The sequence below is a fragment of the Anoplopoma fimbria genome, chromosome 4 (genome assembly GCF_027596085.1).
Source record: "Anoplopoma fimbria isolate UVic2021 breed Golden Eagle Sablefish chromosome 4, Afim_UVic_2022, whole genome shotgun sequence".
NCBI lineage: Eukaryota > Metazoa > Chordata > Actinopteri > Perciformes > Anoplopomatidae > Anoplopoma > Anoplopoma fimbria.
The window spans coordinates 9,808,964-9,825,496 of NC_072452.1; the positions used below are offsets into that span (position 1 = coordinate 9,808,964).

A 16,533-nucleotide genomic window follows, 5' to 3' on the forward strand; every position below is an offset into this window, starting at 1 on the left:
AGAAATATAAAACATATTACCTGTGTCCCTAATAAATTAAAAACTATAACTGATATTCATTTGAGTTGAGGACATCTCTTACTACATACAGACAGAGATATATTGGTGCACTACGACTTTAGCGTCAGCTGATTGGACCATAGAGATGCCTGTGGCGGCTGGACCGTCATGCATGCTGGCATTGTACTCCTAACTCTGATATACTTAAATAATAAGAGGAAACTCCGTTAGAATCGCAATCTCGGCATCCGCACTTAACTCTCTTGTACTCTCTTTGGAAGATTTACCAGAAGTCATAAATGTAAACATGTATTTTTTTGCAGACTTATGTCTGCTTAAAGTATGCACCACATTCTGATGTTATTATACTGCCTGCAGTAGAAGTGGAGATTGGAATCAACCCTAAGTGCATTTGTGTGTTAAGTTCGTATCTTCTCTGGTTCTCTCTCTGTTTTTTAGTGGCCTAGTGGTGTACAAGTCATGTTTTTGTTTCCTCTCATATCTGTGTATGAGGAATATGAGGATGACTTTCTCTCTATATGCATTAGTCCTTTCCTTGTACTGCCCAATTAACAAACACTGGCAGGTCTATCCCCTAGATATTATGTCTGACTGGATGGGGTGATTGATTGGCTCTCCTCTGACCCAGTTCCCCCACAGATCCATGAGAAAGAAGTGGCAGATCCGTCCAGTCCTTACCCCAGTGGCAGCAGCCAGACGCTAACATGCACCGCCTATGGTTTACCTGCTCCCAACATCAGCTGGCAGTGGAGGGCCTGGGGCCCGTGTGTCCTAAACAGCACCCAAAGCAGGATGTAAGGAAATAACCACACAAACTCACAAACAGGACTGATAGTTCCCCCAAACTCTGTTACCAGCGTTGGAGCAGATATGGATGGTTGAACAGGATTGAAAAGAAGAGAGTGTGCATGAAGCGAAGAGGTCAGGGTGAAATCATATACTGGCTCTGAGTGAAACAGAGAGGGAGGAGATGATGAAGGCGAGGAAAGAAATGTCGAGGTGGATGAAAAGAGCACAGACAAAGAGGAAGGTGGAGTAGAAGTAAATAGAGGAAAGAGAGGACGAAAGGAAAGGGTGTCTGTTCAATATCCAACCTGCTTCTTCCCCCAAGTGGTAATAACGTGACTGTTACTCTGCAGCGGATCTGCCAAGGTTCAGCTCTCACACTGCAGTCTCACTTTCTGACGTACATAGGAAAACAAAAACTTAAATGCACACAGAAGACCGACACACACACACACACACACACCCACACACTTATTATCAGGCTTTACCCTATGCCTATTCTCCCCTCCTTCGTCTCCACTTAATCCTCCAACATGTTGTGGCCTCTACTGCTGAATATCCCGCTAATATTCACTTGCCTTCATCTTTCTCCGAGGCTTAATTTTTTAAGTTATTGCTGTTCTCTTGACCTTTCCATGTGAACATGCAACAGAGTGTTCAATCAGAAACACACAGTGGCAGGTTGAGCTCAACTCTGGCTCCAGATGTCCAGTTATTGTTCTGTCTCATGTACATCCTCATGTGACATTTCAAGGGCGCCGACTGAGGCATGGCTATGTTGACCTTTTCTGGTGTATACAGTAAAAATTTAATTTGCTTTTTTTTATTTGATATCAAATGTAGGATTAAAGTAAATTCGACTCATAAGTAGTGAAGTCCACCTGCATGCTGAAGTGTTCTATACTGAATACACCTTAGATGTATTGAGCGACATTCTCTCCAAAGATATTACTTCCATATGAGTGGACATGGGCAGCACTAAATTAACATTAATGGTTGTCTCTCTATATATGTAAGCCCTGCGAAAGCCCTGCAATGTTCTGGCGACCTGTCCAGGGTGAACCCTATCAACTGGGGATAAATGGTGAAAAGAAAAAAAAGATAATGAAAATGATAATGAATCATGGATGAGTAGACAGTCTCACATAATGAGGACTTTGTCTGTATTAGTAACATTGCAGAGAGGGTTTTTAGTTAAAGGAATAGTCTGATATCTTGGGAAATACATGTATACACGCATTCCTTTTCTTGAGGAGAGTAAAACAACATCACTCTCATGTCTGTACACTAAATATGAAGCTACTGCCAGGACGTGGTAGTTTAGCTTATCATAAAGACTGGAAACAGGGAAACAGTTAGTCTGACCTTCAAGCACCTCTGAAGCTCACTAATGAACACTTCATACCTTGATTTTTTTTATCCGTACAAAACGTGGTTCAGTGCTGGACTATTTAATGGCCAGGAGCAACAAATACTTCTGATCAACATTGCCATTCATACAGCCACACCTTCAGCAGGGCTTAAAGATATCAGCCAATGTAAAAAAAACCAACAACAACATGTATAATATGTGTGCAGTTGAAGAATTTAAACTTTATGTCACCAAACTCTCAAATTTCCATAAACAGAAGACGTAATTATGGTTAAGGTTTGTGGAAGTCTCCAAGAAATGAATGTAAATCAATGCAATGTTCTTCCAATTGACAAAAACAAGTGTGTGTGTGTGTGTGTGTGTGTGTGTGTGTGTGTGTGTGTGTGTGTGTGTGTGTGTGTGTGTGTGTGTGTGTGTGTGTGTGTGTGTGTTGTGTGTATGTGTGTGTGTCATAACGAGCAGTTTGTTGACAATGCAATATTCTGAGGGAATCAAAACAGGTTCTATCATCCACATATTTCACAAATAATTGATTGGTGCATATGTAGAATAATATTTTTTATTTATTTATGAAGTATGTGTTCTGTTTGTACACTATGCAGATTGTAATATAGAATTGACCCTGATTACCTTCTGCTAATATTTGAGTGTTGCCTTCGGGAGAAAATGCAAAACAAAATTTCATTTCATGTTTCATTAGTTCTGCTATGATGTTCACATGGATCTACATAACAGAAATTGATACCACAGTTTTTTTCCATTAGTTGCCAGGACACATAATTACCTTGGCTTTTGGATGCAAGCTCATGTTCGGATCTGAAATGCAACCGAGCGGGTGACAAAAAAAAAAAAAAAAGAAAACATCTCATAAAACCTCAGGTTGTCTTGTTTGATGTGCCTCTGAATTCTCCCCCACTGCCCTCTCTCTGCTACGCATGTCAATGAGAGGAGATGTCATGAAAGTGTCTGTGTTTCCATCCAGGGTCCGACGAGACAGGAAGAGTGACAGGATCGCAGACTGTCAGAACTGGCAGGACATTAATTTGGAAAACTCCATGAATGAAATCGAGTCCATTGGCACATCAGTCGAAGTGGTGGATGGCCGACAAAAGGTTCATCACAGCTTTTTGATTGTGACTGCCAAAGCCCACCTATTCATGAATTTAAAAAAATAAATCACAATATTATAATGTGATGACATTATTGTTGATACAAATGACATTTCGGTAAAAGAATGACTATGAATATGATTAGGACATAGCCCAGAAAAAAACGACATTTATATAAGTGTACTGTGATGTTTTTATGTAAGTGTCCCATATTCTGACCTCCATAACAAAAATTTGTCAATCACAAACTATTTCCACTGTAGAAATATTTAGAACAGTCTTCCTCTGCAGGCTTCCTGTGAGGACTGGCTATAAGCACACCCAGACACGCATGCAAGGGGCGCTTGTGCACATACACATGCCTGTCCATTTGTAAACCACACCCATAAGAGGAAATTATCCCATGAGCACACACAGAAAAACGCAAAATCCTGTAATTTTTCAGTCACACCTGAGTGGGTTTGCTTCTTGATGACCTGTTAGCGCAAGATTTGGTTTGTGTCACAGCGAACTATGTGACAGCAGATTGAACTTGTTTTTAGAATATGCGTGTTTCCTCCAGATGAATTAAAGTCTTGTCAACCTTTTCTTAACCCACAGATAGTGAGCAGGCTTCAGATTGGCAACGCCAGTGTTTCTGTCATGTACAAGTGTTCCGCTGAAAACAAAGTCGGCAAAGATGAGCGGCTGATCTACTTCTATGTCACCAGTAAGTGTGTTGGGTTAGATTTCTCCCTGTATTTGACAACTAAAGAACACAAAGCACTGAATAATTGAAGGGGTCTGCCAAAATCTCCTCTCGTGTTATGTAGCCAAGCAAATTATTGTTGAGTTGTTGAGATATCTGTGGTTTACCCTATTAGAATAGAGGTGAATAGAATTTGTGATCCTCACAACATTGGATAATTACATAAAGAAAATCAGCATTACTTTCTACATGGTTGATTATTGAATGTGTCCCCCTGACACAAGCCCAGGGGGAGCACAGAATTTAAGTAAGAAAATGTTATGTTACCAACCAAAAATAAAATAAAAAATGTCATTAATGTCCAGTGCACATGCTCTATCTTGTAAGGTTATCTAACCACTCCACCTGCCCTTTTCTGTACCTTCAAAGCCATCCCCGAGGGCTTCAGTGTGGACGTGCAGCCCACGGATAATCCCCTGGAGCAGGAGAAAGTGTCCCTGGGCTGCAGCGCTGACAATTACACCTACGAGCAGCTGCAGTGGTACCGCCTTGACCCCCAGGCCTTGCAGGACGAGCAGGGCAAGCACCAAGAACTGGACTGCAGGAGCGTGCACCTCTACGCGTATACCCTTGACAGCCAGCTCTCCTTCCAGGACCACTCCAACAGCTGGGTCCTGGACTTCACCATCCCCTCCGTGCAGCTGCAGGATGAGGGTCATTACGTGTGTGAGGCTCAGAGCAGGCGCAGTGGGGAGAAACAGTGCCTGTTCAGATACATCTCTGTGAAAGGTGAGAGATAAAAGAGATGAATGCTTCAGACACAGACATACACACACCGCTCAGAGTAGAGAGTAGTCTCTCTCAACCACAGCTGATTATAGAGAAAAGCTCAACCCCTGGCAGCCACAACACACACAGGTCGCAGTGAGGCTGAGATGCTGGGGGCTTTCAAATACGCACACTCACAAAACCCACGCAGCCCAACACCAACATCCACATGTAATGGAAAGAGTACATGGTGTTTGCACTACATGGACAACTGAGAAAAAAGAACTGAGACGCTGCAGGGCTGAAATGCACAAACAAATTCCTGAGTCTTTCACGTTGTGTGCTGTAAACTTGCATCAGCGCCTGGAGGATATATGTACATTTTAATAGGATATTTGACATTTTGACAATCCTATGAAACCCTTTGTACATTGACGCTTCTTGGTTTGCACTGTTCACATCAGTGCAGTATGTCAGTATGTTCATTACCCTTTCCCTGTCCTTCTCGCTCTCCTCCTTCCCGCCTCTCTCTCTCTCTCTCTCTCTCTCTGTAGCCCCGGAGGCGCCTCGGTACAAGCTCAGCCTCACCAACCAGACTGTGAATGTGACCGAGTCTCTGCGGATGGAGTGCGACGCGGAGGGCAGACCTCTACCGCGCCTCTCCTGGTTCAAAGACAACCAGCCTCTCCACCAAATGTCAGGTACCTAAACACACCTACACGGGTGATGCACACGTTTACACAACAGCGTAACCGCCCACCACCCAGCAGCAGCACATACATACACACACTCTCAGACGCGGTAACAGTTACTACTCTAGATCTTAATTTAGCAGGACTTGTATCTCATGGTATTCACACTCTGGCTTCACATTGGCTAATATAGCGTAAACAATACGCTTTGTTACTATTCCCAGACAACATTTGGCAGATGTTGCAGATTTTTGTTGCACTTTCTGGCATGATGAATGGCAATCCAGCTGTTAGAAGCCAACATGGACGCACACACAAAAACACAAATGCCCACCAGCCCACCTACCCACTGGTACTATTGTGTCAAGCAGAGCTGGTGATGAGAATATCTGGATACGGATATGTTCTATGCACATATATACACTCCCACACACAGGCATAAAAACCCTGCAGGCTGATAGACATGGCTCATTAGCTTTCTCAGCATGCATCTCTTCTTTACATCTAAGGGAGATGGGGAAAAGGGGGGGGGCAATATGGGTCTGAGTGACAGCTGGTGCTCTGGGTTCACTCAGAGGGGCTGCTGGGACATGTGGCTCGCCTCACAGGGCGACAGGATTACAAAATGAACACTATAGATTGAAGTCCAGAGGTGTGACGAGAATTCAAGAAATGTTGTTGAGATAGTTGCTGGGTTTATGATGTGAGAGCGTTGACGTAAGCCAATGTGTGTGTCCTCGTTCAGGGATCCAGCTGCAGGACTCAAACCGCACACTGAGTATCCAACGGGTTACGGAGGAGGACGCCGGTCTTTACACCTGCACCGCCTGCAACCAGCGCGGTTGTGTCCACTCCTCAGCTGCCGTCCGGGTCATCGGTGAGTCAGCCTCACACACACACACATACCCCCACACACATACCTAAAAAAAGGCTGCTACATGCCATTCCCATAGACACCTGAATCCACTCACACACACTCACCGCAAATGTACATGTCAGTATTTTAGTCATTCACTTCTCACACTTTTCACTGCAGCTGTAGTTTTTGTGCTCTTGTTGTGTTTAGCTCGCCATAGTCAAAATCAAAGGCATTGACTGCTGGGGCATTTCACACTCAGAATGAATAATTTAATGGGTTTGTTGGAAGTGGTCTTATGATGAATGGCTGAATTGATTAAATGACACATTGATGTAACCTAAAGATTTCAAAGTAAGGAGCTTGCAAGAAGGATTACTAGTTTGTAATCTAGCACCCCCTGCAGTTGGTAAAGAGTGATGTAATCATAGAGAGATTAAATAAAGACCTGTGTGTTGATAAAGTGGTTTCAGTTAAAACATTTGCATCTAAGCGTGACTTTATTTCTTTCTTTCTATCAAGGTTCAAGTGACAAGGCCAATGTGGAGATTGTAATCCTCATCGGGACGGGAGTCATTGCTGTTTTCTTCTGGGCGTTGCTCATCCTCATCTTCTGCAATGCAAAGCGGGTCAGAGGGCGCCACTTTTTACCCTGTGTCTGTGTTTGTGTCCGTGGGTTTGTGAGAGAAACTGACAGACCGTGACGGAGGTACTTTAACCTCTGACCCACAACATGTCTGTCGGCGTTTGAGCACAACCTGTTTGATCTTTAAAGGAGTCTGCAGTTCACTCGCTGACTTACTGATATCTGCTGGGAGCAAGGCCAATTAGTCAGTGCACATCCATAATGAGGCCCAAATTGCTTTTTATTTTTCCTCACTTGGTCACTTATTAGATCGTCTCACACAGCTGCTCTGCAGTGAATTCACGGTGTGGTGCCGCCATTAACAAATTAATTAAGAGATGGCTTGTTATGCAGAAACGGCTCATTTCCTCCAATCTCTTACAGTAGCTCTATCTTTTTGTCTCGCCCCCTTGTTCATATGTGCCACTAATTTACTCAGGCAATAATTTACATTTTTCCATCATTCTCTGAGAAACTGTGATCTGATTTCATGCTGCACAGACAGCATGAGTCTGTGTGTCAGGACAGTTGACTTGTTGTGTAGGCACAATTTCGAGGAACCATAGCAGAGAGTTTCAAGCTCTATATTATTGATATTGTTGTATATGAGGATTAAAATAGTTAATGAAGGTAAACAACTGGAGATGAAAGGCACATATTGTTGCTTCAGATGGCTACAGGTGTTTAACTACACAGTGGCATCGTTATGCCTACACTGCCTATGCCAGCAGCTGGCCCTGAAAGCAATCCAATATAAAAATGGTTACTGTTGCTGTAATTTGATTTTCAATTGTCAATGCATGCAAACTTTTCAGGAGCTTAAAATATATCAGCTTTGCTTCCAGCTTGAACACAATTCACTTTTGATTCATCTAATGTGAAAAAAATGGTCATCATCCCAAATATGATAGAAATGTTCTCACATCTTAAAAGACGAAAAAGAAATTATCACAGCGGCCTGATAAACATGTTGAATACACACTACGGTCATGGTTTGTGACAGGAGCTCTTTGTCTCTCTGGTTCCTTCAGGTTAACCCGGCAGACATAAAGACGGGCTATCTGTCAATCATTATGGACCCTGGGGAGGTGCCTCTGGATGAACAGTGTGAATACCTGCCCTACGACTCCTCTCAGTGGGAGATCTCCAGAGACAAACTCCGACTTGGTGAGCAGCCGGGGAGACTGGGAGAAAAGGACCAATAGCTGCTGGGATAAACAAGTGTATGGGAGCGAGGGGGTTTGCGAGGAAGTATGCAGGCGGGGATGATAGCAAATAGATGGATGAAACCAAATTAGTTTTCCATTTCCAGAATCCTTAATGGCATGAGATTGGATTGCAGCCAGCAGGGCAAAGTGCTACCAAGTAAAGTGCTAATGTTAAATATGCGCTCATTCCCAGCATGGATTTTTTAAAACACCCTGAGGAAAAGCATCTGTTCCCAACTCATGGGAACATGTTGTTCCCAAATGCCGCAATTGATTATAAGCACCCCCCTTTCTGTGGTTTCTCCTGACATAGGAAAGGTCTTAGGCCACGGTGCCTTTGGAAAAGTAATTGAGGCATCAATCTACGGCGTCAGCAAGAGCAGCAGTTTGGACACAGTGGCTGTCAAGATGCTGAAAGGTGAGAGTTGTCTCTGTGTATGAAACAATACAAAAACAAGTTGTATTTTATGCATAATGTTTCACACCTGTGTGTGTGTGTGTGTGTGTGTGTGTGTGTGTGTGTGTGTGTGTGTGTGTGTGTGTGTGTGTGTGTGTGTGTGTGTGTGTGTGTGTGTGTGTGTGTGTGTGTGTGTGTGTGTTTGTGTGTTTCAGATGGAGCCACAGCCAGTGAGCACAAGGCCTTGATGTCAGAGTTAAAGATACTGATTCACATTGGTAACCATCTGAATGTGGTAAACCTGCTAGGAGCCTGCACCAAACCAAATGGTGAGGTTTACATTTATTATAATGAAAATGTTGTATATATAAACATATATTTAACAGTGACGTCTCATGTAAAATGATATTTTCATGATTTTGGAGACTGTTTACTTTGGGATATTAAATTGACATTCCTGTAGAATTTCAGTGTTGTTTTAGACACTGCATTTTTGGTACCTATTTTACGGCACTGTTGTTTGTCCTTATTAGTGAAATCCCTTGTTTATGAGTGTTAAAGTTATTTTGTCCACCCCTTGCAAGCTCTTCACAACATGATTTTTTCAGCAAACCAACTGTGAAAAACAAGCAGCTGCGTCACTTTTTTTTTTTGACACCCCTAATTTTACGTCAATACATCATTTTGACCTATAGAGCACATTTTTGTGGAGCGAACATCTGGAATTGTTTAACCCTGTTTACCCTAAACAAAAGCAGCAATTTAACCGTCCAGCTTATCCAAGGTGATGTTAGAAAGTAAGCTCCTAAACAGGAGGCACAGAGATTTTTAATGACTTTTATCAACTAAGAAAATAATGTTAAGTGTGTTGAAACATGTGAGGCCTTTTTTCATACAGAATTAAAAAAGCTGACAATTAAAGTGTCTATATCAACAGGTCCACTGATGGTGATAGTGGAATACTGCAAGTATGGGAATCTGTCCAACTTCCTACGAGCAAAGAGAGAGTTCTTCCTCCCATACAGGGTATAAAACACACTGGCTACCGTTTTCTATTTGTTTGTTCTGCTGTGATAATGTGGCCGCAGAGAGAATCTTCTTTGCTTTGGTTGAGCCTATATTTCTTCTATATGTCTTATTAGCTATTGAACAGTATTTTCTTCTCACACATGGATTCTGTAATTCTCTTCTTTTTTTATTGATTATGGAGGTGATGCGTTGAATTGTTTCCCCCGCTCAGGATCGCTCTCCTAAAACTCAGAGCCAGGTTAGACGGATGATTGAGGCGGGTCAAATGGACCAAAGACCTCCCCACCCTCCCACTCCACGCTCCTCCCCACTCATCAATCCTCAGAGTCCGTCATCCAACACGCCCAATGAGAATCCAGCAGTGGAGAAAAGTGAGTCCGCTTTAATTCACAAGAGCAGATTATTGAATTCCTGCTTCTTTTTTCGTTTCCATTACCGATCTTTCTCTCATCTTCTCTTTTCAGTGGAGGACTTGTGGAAAACTCCTCTGACGATAGAAGATCTAATTTGCTACAGTTTCCAGGTGGCTCGTGGGATGGAGTTCCTGGCCTCCAGAAAGGTTAATTGGCAGCATTACAAAGACTTTAATTTAGTGAATGAGCTGTGGTGAATTGTAACCAGAGGTTGGCCTCAGGCGTTAGGTTGTAGCCTGGATCATTCAGCTTTCCAGTCCTTTGTGCTTATTAATGAACCATGTGACTATTAACTAGAGCAATGTGCTCAACAGGAGCGTACTTAGAGTACTTAAATCAAATATATTTCATACTTTTTTGCATGTGCTGTTGATTGACACACTAACCAATAATGCAGTTCACCCATGAAATTGAGAAGCTACTCACAGCTGCAAAACATAAAGACAAATTGTGGATGGTTAATTGGGGAACTAAAAATTAGCTATGCACCTCTGGAAAAACACATTCCTTTCTCTTTGACGTTTATTTGGAAATTACGTACAAAAATCACAGTTTGATGTCCTTTCGTTTCTGTTTGTGTAATATATATACTTTGCAATTTTGGACTCCCTTCAAAAACAGTATACCATGAAAATGTGTATATTGTATACAGTCGCCCTGTGAAATGGCATCTGGACACAGCTAAGGACTGATTCAGGCAGTAGTGAAGGATATATTTATATCCTTACTTAAATAAAAGTAGTTATACTGCAAGTTAAAAAATACTCTCTTACAAGTAAATGTTCTACATTCATAAAGCTCACTTGGTATTTCAAAGAAAAGCTACTTATTATGCATTATAGCCCCATTCAACGAGTTAAAGTATGTTAAAAATGATGTTACATAGATTATATATTGTGTTACGAGGGTCCTCTTAGATGGTGCTAAAGAGAAAGCAAAGAGTTTTTCCTTAGGAGCGATTGGGCTGACCACAGTTGCTATGGATGACATCGTGTTCCTGAATTGATTTACTTTGTCTGACGTGATTGATTGTCAGGTGAACAGTTAATGTGAAATCAGTATTCACCAATACATATTAGTGCTAAAAGAGGCTACTGGATGAGATTCAATTAGATTACAAAAAATGATTAGAAATAAATAAAAAATGACTCGAATTAAATTATATTACAGACAAAATCAAAAATGGTTGAAATTGATTTATTAAATGATAAAATAAACTAATTTTAATTCAATTGAATAAGAATTTGGTAATCAGGTGAATAATGTAATTAAAATGGTGTCAACAAAAGTGATTGTAGTTTATAATTAATATCAACAATCCGACCGGACAGAATGTCTTTAAATGACTCACAGTTGTGACCCTGAAGGCACGTTTACTTGACAGCTTTGTCAACGGTGTTGGATCTCCTGCAGTGATTCCACAGAGCTCCGGCTGGCCGAGACATAGTGCAGTCCTAGTAACCAACTGGCAGAGATGCACACACACACACACACACACACACACACACACACACACACACACACACACACACACACACACACACACACACACACACACACACACAGGTTTTAAAGCAACAGATTATTAATAAAATGTCAAAATCATATCTGTAATTCACTCATCAGAGAAAACAAGGTAGAATCACTGCATGCAAACACTCAAACAAACATTCATTGACACACATGCACACCACTGATTGTGATGTATGTCCGGTCGTGTGTGTTTCTGCAGTGTATCCACAGAGACCTGGCAGCCCGCAACATTCTCCTGTCAGAGAGCAACATTGTGAAGATCTGTGACTTCGGCCTGGCCAGAGACATATACAAAGACCCCGACTACGTCAGGAAAGGCAATGTACGCCATCCTCACACTCCCTTCGCTTTTTTGAGCTCCAGGTCTCTTATCCATCTGTGATGAAACATTAAACTCCATATGTTCTCTCAGGCTCGCCTGCCTTTAAAGTGGATGGCTCCAGAGAGCATCTTTGACAAAGTGTACACCAGCCAGAGTGACGTGTGGTCTTTTGGAGTTCTCCTCTGGGAAATCTTCTCACTGGGTAAAAACATTAATTTCCTCATTCGTATGAAAAATCTAACGGTTTCAATACAATCTCCTAAAGAAATGTGTAAGTGTATCAATCGATGTACTTGCCAAAGCAATTAGGTAATTTCATATTTTAATTAAACCAATTTATCCAAACACACAATAACTTGTTTTTCCTACCTCTGACATGTTAATTAATGTTTCATCTTCTGTTAATCCTCCCCCAGGTGCTTCTCCGTACCCGGGAGTACAGATTGACGAAGACTTTTGCAAACGATTGAAAGATGGCGTGCGGATGAGGGCACCGGAGACTGCCTCCCCCGAAATGTCAGCAGCAGAGACTTTGATTTATTCTTTCTCTCATCTTTTGCTGTCAAATAAGATGTATAGTCATTTAATTGTTAGAGCCAATCCTGAAGGCAAATGTGAATATTCTCATAAATATCATAACTTTGACTAAATTGTACATGTAGGAGAGGATGTAGGGTAAGATGTGCAGCTATAGTAGTGAGTGAGGGAAGTTGAGGACCTCAGTGTTGTTCTTGTTGTGACGGTGCTGCTCTCTGCTGGTAGATACGGCATCATGCTGGCCTGCTGGCACGGTGAGCCAAAAGAAAGACCACCATTCCCAGCCCTGGTGCAGATCCTGGGAGACCTGCTCCAGGACAACAGCCTACCTGTGAGTTCATTGCTGGAGAAATATTAATTCGAGCGTGTTTAAGCAAGTGTTGAAAAGAGTTTTCAGTTCTTGTATCCTTGAATATAAATCTTTACGGTTTACTTTTAAGGATGGGAAGGACTACATACCTTTGAACCACTCACAAAGCTCAGAGGACGATGGCTTCTGGCAGGCCTCTTCACGCCCTCCATCTGAGGAGGAACTGAGACTGGCCTGCAACACTCTACCCGCCAGGTACCAATACCTGTATTCATTAAAGGCCGCGAAAATCTATTTTCCATGTAAATATTCTTACTATGAGCAACGTCCCTCTGATGGCATGAACTTCCATGCACCAATCAGGTCTCAGCATCATTAAATTAATGTAAATGTGATGACAGTTGTGAGGATGTTTATATAACTATGAATTGTGTGTTCCACTGGTGTTTCTTCCATAAATATATAATATTATAGAGAATTGTTTAAGGTTTTCACAGGCTTTAACAGCCACATGAACCTAAAACTTGGACTTGCTCACTTTATTGCATACTTGAATTACTTCCCTATGGTTGTATGCCTCTGCCAACCAGTCAAGTTCCAGTTTACATCAATGTCCGATCAAAATGTCATCACTTCATCCTTTTATCCAAGTAGATATTTGTTTTCAATTGTCAGAGCTAGTATATGAATTATTGAGTTATGGCCCAAAATGTGTCTTTTGAGGTCACCGTGACCTTTGACCACCAAATTCTAATCAGTTTTACCTTGAGTGCAAGTGGGCGTTTGTGCCAAATTTGAAGAAAATACAAATTTTGTGTGTAGAATTGCTTTGAGGAGAATAAGATGGCTGTACGAAATTAGGGACAACCCAAAAACATAATGCCTCCGGTCCCGGCTGTTGCCTGCGTGGAGGCACGACAACAGTTAATCTTAAATGGTATTCAAAGTTATTCTTGAGCTCGGAAACAGCAGTTGAGAAAATAGTCTCACCACAAGATCCAGCTTCTAAATTAGTACAGCTAGTAAATGTACCTTGTGGTAAGATTGTCCTTGTACATTTTAAAGTAAATTTTACAAGCCATCAAGGCAAAACTCTAAAATAAAGTAAGGTTTAAAGCTTTTTTCCACATGACACACACTGTCAGCCTGTCATGACATTGAGCCTACAGAAAATAGACGGGTATTTGAAATCCACTGACATCTCTTATTAAACTTGCAGACAAGATGATTTTGTTGGTTATAGATATATCATCAAGTAACACAGATGACAAATCAATACAAAACAAATCTAATAATAAACTGCTATTTTTTTCTCTTTTGTTCAGTGTTTCTTATCTGACTTGATCTTATAATCCTTTCTGAACCTCTTGACCAGGTATTACAACTGCGTGCCCTTTACCGGCTGTGTGTTTGTGGGACCCTCCAAAATATGCCAGCCTAGAGTGCAGACATTTGAAGAGTTTCCCCTGGGGATGCATCCACAGAAAGCTCCTGAAGTAAGCTCTTTATCTTCCTATCATCTGTTGAAAATGTGACTGGTGACATTTGTTGAATGGCATTCAACTTTTGGCATTTTTCTCCTCTGGTAATTACCAAAAATAGTTGCAGACATAGCAGCGGGGTCAACCAAAGGCATTTTTTATTCACATGACGTCTCTCTGTGTCTCTTTCCAGGACAACCAGACAGACAGCGGTATGGTTCTGGCCTCTGAAGAATTCGAAAGAATTGAACACAAGCACAGGGGCGCCGTCTCAAAAAGGTTAATCACACAATCGATCCCGCCATGGGAAACTGAAAGATAGAAAGAAGATATATACAGCCAGGAATTTAGACGAAGAAGAAGTGCAGAGTCAAACTGAAAAAAAACAGGAACTCTCTCTTGTAATCAGGCATTTAGAATCACAGATTCAGCATCAGCAGAGCTGATTTAAGCATTGGTTAGAAGGAGTAAGCAACAGTCTGAGTCATTTAACCGTTTGGGGAATTAGGCTCAACAATGATCTTAAGAGCACTAAAAAGTTTTTGCTAAAAGTGAAGAATAGGACACATTCATCCAGCTACTCACTCCTACTCATAGCACAGATGCAGGAGGAACCTTTAAGTGCAGCTCTGAAGTGATTGCATGATTAATCACATGTGCACTCAGAGCAAGAAAGGCAGATCAGACACAAGGATTCCTCCAAACTCTGCTCCATTGATCAAATACCACATTGACAAGGAAGGCAACATTGTATCAAAAGTGTGTCTGGATATAACTTACCAGAGAGCAGAGAGATAAAAACAATGCTATCCTAAATGATACACACTCTGATTAGATAATGTATTGTTCATTAAAACTACCTCAGGTTAGTCTCAACCAGCCTAAATTAAAAATAGCTTTTATTCTCACGTTTGAGAGTACTACCATGTACAGAATAAAGCTTACAATGTCCAATATGTTTGTTATTATCAGTTTATCCCATGAGAAAACCCAAACCAACAACTTGTTGTCTATCATTACTTTCTGACATTCTCACCATGACTGTGGCACTGATCCCCACTGAAACAAAAAGTATTAATCAATAATAAATGGTTTTATTTAAAAAAGAAAAAACAGCTAAATAACTTCCTATATCAGCTAGGCACTGTAGTGTTTGCTTATCAAGAATAACTAAAATAGGACTAAACTGTGTATTTGTTTTGGACTATTTATAGCGTGAATACTTATGGTACCAGGTGACAGTGCACATGTTCACCCAGTGCAACAGTGTGGCTCTCTGATGTGTTTTAATAGTTTTTGGACAACAATGGAGCTCTATGTTAGATAAATAAGCTACATTAGGAGACACAAAGAATACTTGTTAGTAGGATCAGTTGGTCTTTTCATGAGAATTGTTGACGATAAGAAAAACACTGAGTCACCAGACTTATAATCTAAATCTAAATTTCCGCTATTATCTGCTAAAAGTTCAGAGCTTAAAGATGGACCTGAGTCCCTTTGGTCTTTAACTAACATCCCTGTTGAGGAACCTCAAAATGTCCAACATACCTACATTACAGGTACCTGTAGACTGTATATCCTGATTGCTTATTTCAAAACAGCTTTTTTTGATTTTTGTTCTCTTCCCAGTCGTATGGGCAGCAGCAGCAGCACCGAGCCGCTGACAGCCTCCCATGGTTCCCTGGGTCGCAGCAGTGGCGCCGGCGGCTCCAGGCACCGTCCCCACTTCTTTAGCCAGCTTTCAGGACAGACCTTCTACAACAACGAGTACGGACACCTGTCCGAGGAAGGCTTCTGCGACTTCTTCTCCTCACCTGACGGTCCCTGCCTGGCCTCCTCCAACGTGTAATCTAACCAAAGATGCAGCTCGAGAGAATAAAGGGGGTTAAAAAAAGTGGGACAGCTCTGGTCGATGGAAGGCGTGTAGGGTTTAGTAAACTTCCAGTTGTGACATGTAACTAGTCATTTATAAATGAAGTTAAGGGTTATAGACCCTTGTGACCAGAGCTTACATCTACTCATCCCTTCCTCTCTCCTCTCGGGCAGCTGCCTCAACAAACAGACTGAGCCATATGTGCCTGAAGATCCTTTAACCAGCCACTGGGTGGCAGCATTATGACAAAAACAAACCCTCAGTATTTTCTATTCATCTTTATATTTTTATCTTTTATATACAGTATTCTCTCTTCATTTGTAAAAAAAAAAAAATATGACTCATATGGGAAGAAATAAAGAAATGTATGTTCTTGTCATTTGGTGGAGGTGGAGGAGCTTGATTACGACGTAACACCGTGAACAGGGACTAAGTGACGGAGGTAAACACAGAGATGTAGGGCGAATAAAAAGGAGTGAGTCACATTAAGCAGCTCTTATCAGGGCTGGACGT

At 41.5% G+C, this 16,533-nt stretch overlaps 1 protein-coding gene across 1 annotated transcript in view; it reads left to right on the forward strand.

Moving 5' to 3' along the window:
* flt4 (fms related receptor tyrosine kinase 4) overlaps positions 1–16,389 on the forward strand; it is a 38,352-nt gene extending 21,963 nt beyond the window's left edge. The window contains exons 10-30 of the mRNA XM_054596966.1: positions 650–815; positions 3,162–3,291; positions 3,889–3,997; positions 4,406–4,765; positions 5,299–5,445; positions 6,182–6,313; positions 6,815–6,921; positions 7,949–8,084; positions 8,439–8,543; positions 8,738–8,851; positions 9,460–9,548; positions 9,763–9,922; positions 10,016–10,110; positions 11,697–11,819; positions 11,910–12,021; positions 12,236–12,335; positions 12,582–12,687; positions 12,797–12,921; positions 14,042–14,162; positions 14,341–14,426; positions 15,777–16,389. Of these exons, the coding sequence (XP_054452941.1) occupies positions 650–815; positions 3,162–3,291; positions 3,889–3,997; positions 4,406–4,765; positions 5,299–5,445; positions 6,182–6,313; positions 6,815–6,921; positions 7,949–8,084; positions 8,439–8,543; positions 8,738–8,851; positions 9,460–9,548; positions 9,763–9,922; positions 10,016–10,110; positions 11,697–11,819; positions 11,910–12,021; positions 12,236–12,335; positions 12,582–12,687; positions 12,797–12,921; positions 14,042–14,162; positions 14,341–14,426; positions 15,777–15,996 (2,843 nt within the window). The 3' untranslated portion in view covers positions 15,997–16,389. The remainder of the gene's footprint in view (positions 1–649; positions 816–3,161; positions 3,292–3,888; positions 3,998–4,405; positions 4,766–5,298; positions 5,446–6,181; positions 6,314–6,814; positions 6,922–7,948; positions 8,085–8,438; positions 8,544–8,737; positions 8,852–9,459; positions 9,549–9,762; positions 9,923–10,015; positions 10,111–11,696; positions 11,820–11,909; positions 12,022–12,235; positions 12,336–12,581; positions 12,688–12,796; positions 12,922–14,041; positions 14,163–14,340; positions 14,427–15,776) is intronic.
* The last annotated feature ends 144 nt before the right edge of the window (positions 16,390–16,533 follow it).